The sequence below is a fragment of the Dermacentor albipictus genome, chromosome 3 (assembly GCF_038994185.2).
Source record: "Dermacentor albipictus isolate Rhodes 1998 colony chromosome 3, USDA_Dalb.pri_finalv2, whole genome shotgun sequence".
In the NCBI taxonomy this organism is placed as follows: Eukaryota; Metazoa; Arthropoda; class Arachnida; order Ixodida; family Ixodidae; genus Dermacentor; species Dermacentor albipictus.
This window is the reverse complement of record NC_091823.1, coordinates 167442187-167454989: the sequence shown is the minus strand read 5'-3', so window position 1 is coordinate 167454989 and position 12803 is coordinate 167442187. Positions and strand designations below refer to the sequence as shown.

The window sequence follows — 12803 nt, the reverse complement described above, 5'->3', positions numbered from 1 at the left end:
TTGGGCATTACGTCGCGTCACAATATGCACACTTCACAGGTTTCCTGCAGTGTTCGCACATCACTTTGCACGCAAGAGTGCACCAAATGCTTCAGATGCCCAATTTTCACGTGCACAAATAAGTAGTTCACAGTTTGATGCGTCCCGATTGCTTAACGCGATGCTGACTCAACAAGTTTATTTAGCAAGACCAGCATGTCCACCACCAGGTCCACAGGGGAGAAAACATCGAGTGTCCTCAGCTCCATACCTTGGAGGAGGACATGTAGCTAAGGCAAGTTCAGCGCAACTGCCACTGGTCTAACTATCCTCAATCATTTTGGCAATGACAACATCTTAACAGACTATCATGGCGTGCTCACAGCAGCTTAATGTGCTTAATATGGCAGCACAGCAGGAGCCTGCATTAGAATGTTTGCACTGTGTACAGCTGCAAGGTCATCAGAGAGCGAGACGATTTCACAAACAAACACAACACACTTTATTGCCGCAACAGCCAGACTCGAACTGTTGCTGCAGACACAAGACAATGACGACTGCACGCAGAAGAGAGACATCAGCGCGACTGGCTCCGGCTGCCTCGACGGGCAGGGCTAGGACTGCGGCGGCCACCATTTTCCGAGACATCCCGACGAGAGCGGTGCTGCAAGTGTATGAAGAGCAGATGGGTCAGTGATTATTACAACAGACAGTCCCTCAACACAGCTAATTGCACCCACCAAAATGAGCTCTAAGATGGACGAACGAATGCTTACTGCTACCATGGAACACAAAAGGAATCGCACAAGCAATGCACCGCACAATCTTTTCAAGACAACCAACGTGTTGTGTTATTTCCCTCAAGTTCTAAGTGACCGCTTTTGCTGTCTTTTCTGCAATTTGGAAACCAGCTTCACAATAGAGGTAAAAAAACAGCAGAAAACTTGTGGGGGTGGCTAGTCTGGCCACTGTGGATCACGACTTCTGTGCTAGACGAGTCCAGAACCCTGTTGAGCTATGTTTCTGGCCCTTAAGGGGCGACTATAGGCAACTAACTTTAAGAAGGATTTTTTTTTTTTCAATTTTGCTACCAAAACATACTTCCGTTAATGAAGAATGTGTACTTCAAATTTCGTGCGGAAATGCGCATTCGAAGCCCTTCAAACATGGCACCAAAGTTAGCTCCCCCTTATAATGTTGGCTGGACTTCTCTAAGTGATTTGACTTGACTCAACCTTTAAAACACGAGGAAATTCATGTTACACTTTTACAACTGAGATTTGGGGTTTCAGAACCGACTTTAGCTTTTCAGCGTTTTGAACATTCATCAGAACTGGCGCCACTGACGGTTGGTGGCAGTGCACTTAGTGCATCAGCTATTCATTACAGTTCAAATTTGCAATTCTTTTTTCTACAAACAGAGCCCGTTGTGTTCACATGCAAGACTAAGATGGGAATGCCTCATTTATCTTCAAAACTCAAGAACCCTACATTGTGAAAACTCATACAGTACTCTGTGTTAACAATGTGGTTAAAGCTGCACTCGGAAGGGCGAGCCACACAATCACTGCTGGTCTTGCTCAGTTACCCAAGAAAAACAAGGGTAAATTACCAGGAAGGATTTTGCAAAGGAATGACTGGGAAATGATGTACAAAATTATGTTCGTGATGAATTTTGGGCCATGATGGTTCACAATTAAAGACTTAAATGCAGTTTCTGGAAGCAGTGCTTTTGCTTGCAAGAGGAACAGTCTCCGGAATGAACAAAATTTTCAGCGCAAGATTTTGCCCATTGTTTTCAGAACCAAAACAATTGTTACCTAAAGCAGATTTCTTTAAAACAAACAATATGCCTTGCCCTTGTATGGAGATGTCAATGTTGAAAAATTTGTTTTGAAGGGAATTACCATCAGAACATTGTTCCTTTAGTGCAGTCAAAAGCCCACTTTGTGAACAATATTTGGCAGAAAATTCATGGCACTAATTGCGATAGGTATACAAGTTTATCATTATGACATTTCCAGATATTATAAAATATAACTTGGTATGCATAATCAGAGATGCATGTACTAATCACCTGCAAATTTGCCAATATTTTGGTTTAGAGGAAATTGATAAAACCTACAAAAATCTGTCATCTCTTATGCGCCAGCCATCCCCTTAAATTAGTACTGTTAAGAGTGGCAAGTTGCCACTTGCAATGCCGGAAAGCCACCAGACATGCTCCCAGACATTTTCAGCTTTCTTTTTTGCAAAACTTGTCTGTGTAGTTGGCCTATATACAAACATATATCACCCTTGCTTTCAGACTAAATTGTGAACTTGCGTTCCGATTGTGAAACTATTCCACTTTGTGTTCATCCACATTAACTTTCAAATATCGAAGCCCATACATACACAGAACATGCGTAACGGTGTATGGCAATGGAAGAAAGCTCTTCACAGAGAGACAGTAGCTTGCCTGTCCTATTATTTCCATCTCCAGTATTGCTAAGCACTTTTCAAATATGCTTGCAGAAGAAGGCTTCCTGTATGGTGCTTTACTACTTTCAGTGTAAAACCAAAATTTCCAATACGTCAGGGGCCAAATGCAACAAAATGCTGGATGGCATAAAACGTGTACATTCAGATAGGTATATATAAGCTGGCCTATGCCGGGTGTCATCTTTGAAATGTTAGTGGACACATCAAGCAGCTAGAAAGGAAAAAACGAGAAGCTTTTGATATAGAATATAAACATTATTACAGCTCATTGGCTATGACAAATCGAGAACATTGTCAACCAGCATGGCTTGTTGGCATGACCTCAGAGATAAGGCAGCACCCACGGTTCTGGGATCTGCATCATATTTTACTGCCAAGCATTCGAGTCACCTGCTTCAATACTATATACCTCTCAACCAATTTAGCTGAAGTGAATTTTGGTTGCAGTGGTTTTCAAGGGCAAAAGCTTTTCCTCTAGGTGTCTTAATCTCGAGTCTTTACATTCAGGGTTGTGACATGCATGACCGTGGTTGTTGACATTTTGGTACACACATAGAAATCACATTTACAGCTTGCTCAAATGCCAGAAATTTCACCCCCACTTTATGTGCTAACATTGAAAGAGCATTCAGGGCACTTTACAGTCCAAAAGGGGACAGAACAATAAGTGATGGGAAGTGCATGAGTTACCTTAATTAATGGTTGTGCTTGTATACAAAAGGCAAGCTAGAATCTTTATCACTCTCTTGATAAGCTAGCTAGCAGAATGAAAGTTTTCAATATGGGAAGTGTTACGATCGGCCAGCAGGGGTAGTGACCTTCTAGCCCCTCCTGCACCAATTCGACAAATCACTTTGTGACGCTAACAATGCACCCCCCTCAGGTAGACTTGCAGTGATAGCAAGGCGAGACACGTTTAGCGGATCGCGCGTCTGTTGGTTTACTATCACAGTCACGGACGACGGGAGCAAGAAACTCCTGGAAAAGGGTGTTCCACAGAATTTCCTAACGTACTCTGGCAACTGCCACATTCATTTGACAAGACGCTCCAGCTAACCGCTGGGTCATCCCAGGAACCAAGACATGCCAGCCTGAGTCAAGCGTGACAACCCCTGTACACGAAGCTCCCCTTCTTTCCATTTGTTCAGTGAACAAAGCTGCGAGAGCAAGTGTGTGAACCCTCGCCCTCAACGCGGGCCCTTTTTTGACGGCTTTGGACGCTCTGTCTGGATGAAGGTGGGACGGAAGATTTCCCTGGCCTAGGGAGGATAGAAGGGGTTTAAGTAACTTTTTCGGCTCCTCAGTGTGCTCCAATTAAGTCACGCAAGACTGATGTGACGTATCATTCTCCGCTCTTCATGCAAATTTTGTAAGTAAACCCAGTATTCCTCGTTTTCAATGAGAACATGTTCCTCCCTTGAACGTCCTTAGCGTGGATGAGTCGGGCAACAGCATGGGCCAGCTACGCCTTTTGACACGACTGACCCAAACTCTTACAGCACCCATACTCTATTAAGTGCCAGAAGAGATAATGCTTCACTCAGCAACTGCTGAACGAATTTTGATAAAATTGCATTTGATCAAGGGCAAAGCCACTAATCAAAATAAGAAAACTGCAAATTCCAAAATGTATAGGGGTATTACTCAGGCTCGCGCGTGCGCACCTGACCCTTCTCTGGATCGCACAGCGCTGATGGAGCGGCAGTCGCTCGCTAGTACTTTCGCAGCAGCCCTAGCAGTCAGAGCTGTTACCCCTAACCCGCGGTTCTCAATTCAGCCGCTGAGACCGCCGCACGCCGTCCCCCTGTTGTGCCCGGCCTTTGTTGGCGACTGAACGCCCCAGGGCCCGAGCGCGGATCCACTCTGGGTGAGCTGAACTCTTATCAGCCTCTTTTGTGATTCCCACACTGTGCGGTTCATTTCACCCCAGACGTGCGGAATGCTCCGCCGCTGAGGTTTTGTTTTGTGTTGTATTTGTATGTGTTGTGGCTGTTGTTGCCAGTTGGTATACATGTACTCTAAGGTGAATAAACACCTTAGGTCGAGACTCACCCTGTCCCCCCTTGCCTGAACCTGCCGTGGTCGCAACTCACTGCGAACCGCGGGTTAGGGGTCACAGCTCTGACTGCTAGGGCTGCTGCGAAAGTGCTAGCGAGCGACTGCCGCTCCATCGGCGCTGTGCGATCCAGAGAAGGGTCAGGTGCGCACGCGCGAGCCTGAGTAATACCCCTATAAATGTTACACTGAAGTGTTGAAGTTGAAAGAAACCACTGATAGAAATTGGTAAATAGAGGTCTATCCAAATGCCCAAAGCATGCAAAAATATTTATCTACAGAGTAAACAGTGCCATTACACTACCAAAGAAAGCTTTCCGAAATGCAGCGATGCTACTGGCTTTTGCCATTTCGGAGCAGGCTTAGGAAAGTGCTTGCCAACTATTAATATGTGAAGCTTTTACAGTGAGCAAGCCATGTGAAAGCATTAAGTGGCTGCAGGTTGATAAACTCAATCCAAACAGTAAACTTGACTTTGCCCTGTGCTGTGCTTCAGTACCTTTCCACATATAATCAGCACGTCCAATAACAGCCCAGAAAAAAAGAAAACCCGTGTCTATATCCTGATGACATATGTGCACACAAAACCATATATCATGTACATTTTGTGCGCACCAGGGGAGAAATGCAGGCATGGGTGACATACATGACTACGTGACACACAATCTGCGAGCTTAAATTGCAATTTCCTCTATCGTGTGACCGCTTTATCAGCTTCTGCTTCACTTGGGCGGCCGTTGAGCGCAGCTCATCGTAATTAGAGTTCTAATTTGCTGATTGATAAGGCTATGACACATGAATTCAGTTTGGAGCTTTCTGCCAACTAATGAGCCTTTGCTGTTCTGCCTAAGTAAGCACAAAAACAAATTTTACAAAAGCATTCGTGATAGTAACCGGCATGTCACCTGCAAAGCCAATCTCTGCTTCCAACCACCAGTCTAGCCCGTGATCTCACGCCCAATCACCGAAATGGTTTATTGCTCTGAACATATTGGAGGCCACCTTGCCACAACGAGCTGCTGCTACCGCCATCACAAGTGGTAGGTGACAATTTGCCACGACTGTATGTTACTGCTAGACCTAACCAGTGGCAACATTTTCTGTTGGATGCAGAATAAAAATCACGGACGATTGCAATACTCCCTGACACAAAATTTGAGCGCAGCTCAATATGTGTTTTCATTTTGCAATATATTGGCTGGTGTGGACAATCTGTCTCGTGCGGCATGTTGTAAACGGAGCAACGGGTGATGCGAATGCCTCGCTAACCAGGAGATCGCGCGAGAGGCAGTGCATAAGTGACACATGGGTGCTATTCAAAGCAGCTGCCACAGACAGACCTCTGCTGATGCAGCATTCTGTTTCTACATATGATATCAGTGGACGTGCTCGCCACATGCCATATAGATGGCGTCCTTGGTGACCAGACGTGCTGCTTTGGCACCATCTCGTAGTAATCGTTGCTGTAGAACACGTCTTGCACGGTACTATGCTTTCTTTCCGACTTTCACTATGACCCCATCCACAGCCTTCCACCTCATGATCTCGTTGCACCCTCCTCCTCCACTTTGCTCCTCGTGCTCTCTTCGCTATCGCCGTCTTTCATCCTCTGCTGCGCCCTGCATTCGCTTGATTACACCAACTATCAATGCAGGAACGGCTGCCTAAGAGCTACATTCTAAATAAGTTAATAGTGGTCGCACGCCATGCTTACGCCACGAAACTGCCTAAAAACAAAGGGGGGGAGATAGCTGACAAAGTAAATAGAAAAATTGCTCATGGCCTCCATGTTTGCACCAATGTGCAAATTGTGTTTAAAAAAAATCGAGCCACACCATGCAGCACCCGAAAGACTGGTTACCTTTTCGCATTGGTCGTACAGGACCTTTGACTCAGTGCCAATGTGATGACTATCTGCCATCTGAACAATCCACCCCCCGTATTCATTTAGTTTAGCACATGCACAGTTAGCCGCATGTCAGGCTGAAAATTTTAACGAAGCCCTTGATCTACACCTGTCTTAAATATGAACGTAGCCAAACTGTTATTTCTGGTGCAAGTACTGTTGTAAGTTATAGATGTGCTGTTCTTTTACGTGTATGTATGATAAATACCGTCCCAGTGAAACCGATGTATTATATTGTCGTGCACATGTTGTTGGAATTTATTTCTGTGCGGTTCTTTTCCCATTTCATTGTAATTCCACTCCTGCTTGGGCCACATTGGCCGGCAGTATTGTGAAATAAAAAAATGTGCTAACCAAGTTTTCAGCGTCTTGGGTCAATGTTTTGGCTGCAATAGCAATTTAAGTCACCATCTCGAGCTATATTGACAGAAAAAAGCACAAACATTGTGCTCCTTGCATGCCGCACTGAACGACATCTGCTATTGTGGCATCTTGGCTGTGTTTGCAAAAGGTACCTTTCTTCAATTTCCCACTGCATGTTCTTCAGCCGCCTGTTTGCTAGGTAGAAAATCTCAGGAAAATAAGTCCCAGTGTGCAAGCCCAATCGCTCATTCAGTACACGTGACAAAAATGTGCCCTGCCATTGGTGCAGGTGGCAGGCACGTCTGTTTCAGTTCGTGGGTGCACCTGAAAATAAAGTGCGCCAACGCCACTGAGCAGCAATGGTGGTTTCCCATCGAAAGTTCGCAACTTTGAAGTAGTCTAGCAAAACAAGAGCACTAATACTTTGAAAAGTGCTCCAAACTTGGCGGCAGCCTAAAGTGGCTTGGAATGCATCGCAACTGCCGAGAGTGAAAGAGGCCTAACAAGCTTGCCTGCTAGTAGCGGTAGTAAGAGCCGTGTTCGGCACGACATGATGATGGCACAGCCAGAGAACTGCTCCAAAGGCAGAGGCAAGCATAAGAAAAACTCAACTCGCTGGAACTTCAGCAATGAAACTCAGATTGGACATGTGTACGTGCGCAAATGATGGTGTGGTCTGGCTGGCAGAGTTGGAGAAGCGTGGAATCAACAAGTGCCTTGCTAACGTGCGTAAAGTGCAAGGTATGTGGCGGCAGCCCAACTTTCAAGGAGGAGGAGCAGACTATGGCTTTCCTGTGAAGCTTGTCACTTGCGAGAATTGTGGCGATGTTGCTTCTGCATGGAGTTCGCCGCACGTGAAGAGCAATGAAATGATCAGCCCCTTGGCTGCAAATTTTCACTGTGCGTGCGGCGGTTAAGCACTGGAAATCGTCTACTTGCATATGTGTCTTTCTTCCATTCTGCCCAAACTAATTTAGTGTGCGCAAATTCTTTGCCCCAGCAGACATGGCGAAATTCGTGTCCATCTCTCAACTTCATAGTGCAGCAGCTTGGTGAAAATGGTGGCACGGTCCCAGTGACCCAAACAAAATGGCGGCACACGAAGTTAATCCAGCCCTTATGTCAACCAGAGAGTGGCTTTGCGATCATGCGCTCAAAGTGGCCAATCACAATGTGCAAAACAGCTTTTCTTGCACATCTTTTTTTACGCCTTCAAAGCGTCCACAGGTGGATAAGTGAGTGAAAAGCAATTCCAGAAACGCAAGCTGAACAAGACCAAAAGAGTGCCGGGGGAGTGTGCTGTTGCAGAGTGATGCCCTATCGAAATGCACCATGCACCACTAGAGGCACCAATTTATATCTCCCTTATTCCAACAATCTGGCATAAATCGTCCACTGTGTTAACACAATGCATCAGACGTGTATTAAATTTCAACTGCTACTTTCGAGCTACTGACATGACTGCGTAAAATCTGGTCATAATAATGGATGTCACATGCGACTACATTCAGATTTAGTACCATACTATTCCAACCCAAGCTTAAACCTGCCAACCTAAAAACTAAAATGTGTAAAATCTCGGACATCATGCCGAAGCAGGTAGAACAGAAAACAGCAAGCATTCATAGTTTGCCCCTAGCACACACATTCTTAGAGGGATACATATCGTATTTACTAGATTGTAACATGCATCCGTTTTCTGTGACCTAAAGAAGAATACAGTGCCGTGCACACCATTGTTTCATACAGGAATACAAGTCTCTCCGATTTGGAAAAGCAAAGATTCAGGCCCGGATTCTGAAACACTCCTTTCCTTACTAAGGATGTCTCACAAGCTGTAAGGCAACCTGGCATCAATTCTGGAACATACTTTAATAATAATAATAATATTTGGGGTTTTACGTGCCAAAACCACTTTCTGATTATGAGGCACGCCGTAGTGGAGGACTCCGGAAATTTTGACCACCTGGGGTTCTTTAACGTGCACCTAAATCTAAGCACACGGGTGTTTTCGCATTTCGCCCCCATCGAAATGCGGCCGCCGTGGCCGGGATTCGATCCCGCGACCTCGTGCTCAGCAGCCCAACACCATAGCCACTGAGCAACCACGGCGGGTGGAACATACTTTATTAAGGGGCACTACGTTAGGGCCTCCTTGGTGCTTCCCCGTGCTAAGGGAGCCGGAATGCTACCTTCAAGCTTCCTAACCGTGCTCCTCCAACTGAACGCATGCTACTCCGCACGACTTTGTACGCGGTACGCTCGGCTAGAATAGGCGCCGTGCACAGCCAAGGCTGCGGTAGCCAGCCACCGTGTATGGACGTCCAGTTTGGTTCTGCGAACTGCATTTTGTGCCATATCTTTTTACTTTGATTTTGTGAAAAGCGAGTGACGAAAACGACGGCCTTGCGATATTTATTGAAGACGACAGCTCCGAAAGCTATGCACGGTTTCTTCGACGAGCAAATGAACTTCTTTACGGGACTGTGTACCAGCCACCGCCTCAACTGTGTACGGTGGACAACTGTGGACTCTGAACAAGCCTCCAAGTGTGTACAAGACTCCAGCCCGGCGGCTGATTGACAGGCAGAATCCACTGGAATACTACGACGAAGTGGACTTTCTAGCCCGGTAACGTTTTTCCAAGTGAGCTGTTACACCCATACTGGCAGAGCTGCAACTGCATTGTAACACTGACAACAGAGAGCCGCTGCCTGCTCTCTTGAAGGTCCTCATCGCACTGCGTTTTTACGGAACGGGTACCATGCAAACTGTTGTAGGCGACTTTGTGTATATATCCCAACCCTCTGTTTGCCGATGTATTTGGAAAGTGACACAGCTGATATGCCTATGTCTGCATCCCAAGTACGTTCGGATGCCAAACGCCAGTGAAGCGAGGGTAGTCCTGACGAGGTTCTATTCAATCGGAGGATTCCATGTGGTTACTGGGTGCATCGATTCTACTCATATACCCATTAATAGTCCCGGTTGAGACGACGCAGACGCCTTCCAAAACAGGAAAAGGGTATTCTCAACAAATGCACACACACACACGAAACAAAACGCATGCAAAAAAAAAAAGCGATACCTGACCAACCAAACTCATATGCTGCCGTAGTTGCTAGACTGAGTTTTCTTTCCTGCCATATGCATCATTTTTAAACTATTTTTACGTTATTAAACAAAGAAATGGATCTTATGCCCCGGTATAGACGTATAAATGAAATATTAACAGTCCCGGCGCTTTACCTTGGCAAGTCATTACAAATATTTTGCGTTTTTGTAAGTGATCTTGAAACCAGAAGCTTCTAACGTTACACTTCCTTTTGGTGAGGCGCTCCTTCCGCAGGGGAGGGGAAAGGAAGCTTTTAGAATTCGTGGTGGCCTTCCGAGGGCGCCTAACGTTTAGGTAGCATGGAGGACTCCTTGTGGAAGGTAAGGAACCGGTCTAAGGTTAGGAGCATTTTAGAATCCGGCCCTCAGTCTCAATACACTAATGCTACGATGAATAAAAATGCTGTTTTGCCCGAAATACGAAGCATTGATTTCAATAGCAAAATAGTGGACAGCTGTACAAACTAAGGATAGTGGCCGATGTACACATAGCGCTGTCCTGTGTGTTCCTGCCTTCTGTCATCGTCTTTTTGCGCTGCCCCTTCAAGATGTTTAAGGATAGTGGACTTATTGGCTGTATAACCTTGCAAACATTTGCCTACTCACTAAATTAACAAGCATGTTACCAAGGTGTTAACAAGGCATCACGTGTGCAGAAGCAAACATGAACACATCTTACTCGGTAACAGCAGGACCTCGTCAGTATGCTCGAGTGAGGAAGCGTGGCAGCAGCAGCAAGCAAATTGACCTCCATGTTGCCTCACGCTTCAATGCGAACTAAGCAACGAGGGCGCAGCATGGGGCACCTAGATGTGTACTCTGTCCCCATCACAGATTGCGTTCAAGATAAGGGCTGTGCCGTACGCAGCAGCCGCCGGAGTAGAACGCCTCCCCTTCCGTTTGCGCCAGTCCCACATGCAAGTTTCGGAAACTCCAAGCACTCCTGATGCAGCTCGATTTAAGTCAGTCTCCTCACATGTGATCACTTTCCTTTTAACTGCGGGATCATGATGAAATCGGTGTGTCTTCGCAGTCTGCACTTTCGTGCTGATAGAGCAAATGCAGAAAATGAGAAGACAGCTGGCGGACTAACCTAAGCACAAGCACTACAGCACATGAAAGAAGTGACAGCAGCTAGGCTCGAAGCGCGTACGAGGCGACCATTTTGAAATGGCGATGGCGATATGGTACTGCAGATTGAGGGTCGTACTCGATTCTAACGCGCACGCAATTCTTAGACCCGTTTTATCCAAGAAAGGGGACATTAGATTCTAGTAAGTACGACAGACCCTTTATTACCAAGTATTTACGTTTAGACGCAAGCCAAAGCAACAGCAAACTGAACAGCAGAGATTGAAAGCAACACAATATTTTTTAGATCACCGACTTTGTGGCAACTCTGCTGTTCCAGATTTCGTCTACTTCAGACTTGCCTATATAAGCTTGCTTGAAGCAAGTAACCTTACGGCGTCCTCTCGCCACCAGACTTCCAATGGAAGGTTGGGAGACCGTTAACGGAACTTTATTCGCAAACGGAATGTTATAAAGCTTGATGCAACTTTTATAGAATCGTAAAGTGAAGCTAAGATTGCCGTAAAAGAAATTCTGCAGAGTTGGCAGGTTTGCAAACTCCATGCCACACGTGCATTCCCTATCCTTTCACTATATTTCTCACTATTTTTAACAAGACACTATGCTTACCTCATTTATGGCGTCGCGTAGCTTACTTCGCCCTCATCTGAAACGCGGTATGGCAACACAAGGATGCTTCAGTTTAACATGTAGAAATAATTTTTTTCGAAGCAATAAAATGCACACTTCAATTACACAATGTTAAGACACTTGAAGAACTGAAGTGAAATACGGAGAGTCAATGAATACATTTTGAGAGCCCCACTGTTTCACCCAGGCTTCCAAAACAACAAAAAGACTAGAACTTTTGCACCTAGCAAGTCATTTGACTGACAGCTTTAGAACAGTGTATGGGCCTTCTACATTATTCAAAAACAATAAGTTTTGCATAGCTTTCTTTATGAGCATGACTTGAAGGCTTTTAGTTTAGCATACTGGAAAACAATTGTAGCCCCTGCACCATCCTGTGCCAGGTGTCAAACCTTATAGACAAGACACTCCATTAAACGTTCCTATGCTGACACGTGAAACCAGGCCTATAAAAGCTCGAATTTACAATTGGCCCGAGAAATTATTTCAGGTCTGCTCAGAGGAAGTGAAAGCTTATTTCATTATTTACTGGCAACTGACGACAGCAAGAGCACAGTCACCATGAGAATGTGCGCCACAAAGGAACACCATGACTGCTGTTTTTAAGTTTGATGTTATTATAGCACATGCAAACCACCAACACAACCATGCACAGAGTATTTGCAGTGAGGAGAATGCGATTTCTTTACGCATGTAAGGCATTTGCACTTTATTGAGCATGCTGCAGTAGGTTTTCACTGGTGACTCAAGTGAACTGAAGGTTGTTGCCACCCGAAATGGTGACGCTACGCAGCCTACTTCTGGGACCTCTTTGAGCATTGCACAGCCTTAGTGTGTGCTGCTCTGCCCTTCAGCAGTTCGCATGCGTGCACATGGTAGCATTATAAAGAAAGGAGAGATTTCATTTTGCCAAAGCACTGCATTCACGTGTCACTGTTGGGGCAAATTATGGTGCATGGTGCATTTTGCTATTACAGAGAGAAGTGGCGCTACCGTTCTGTTTCTGCAAATTCAACATTCCCTCAACTTGGCAATGCAGCAGATGATATGCACACTTCAAGGTTATTAAAGCAGGAAAGTAATCCAGCTAACGTTGGTAACAGTTAAACCTCAAAACAACAAAGTTTACTATAACAAAGTATTTAGCTTTTCATAACCGCTTGTCCATAGCACACCACTG

General features: G+C 45.4%; 1 protein-coding gene across 5 annotated transcripts in view; it reads right to left on the bottom strand.

Annotated features, from left to right (window-relative positions):
• Window positions 1-457: 457 nt before the first annotated feature.
• LOC135896302 (probable splicing factor, arginine/serine-rich 3) overlaps window positions 458-12803 on the bottom strand; it is a 36681-nt gene continuing 24335 nt past the window's right edge. For 4 of the 5 annotated variants that reach the window (XM_065424661.2, XM_065424660.2, XM_065424662.2 and 1 more), the window contains one exon: window positions 458-643. In XM_065424661.2, coding sequence (XP_065280733.1) covers window positions 557-643 — 87 coding nt within the window. In that variant the 3' untranslated portion in view covers window positions 458-556. Of the gene's footprint in view, window positions 644-11602; window positions 11640-12803 lie in introns of all 5 variants that reach the window. The other variant, XM_065424664.2, reaches the window with a different exon arrangement.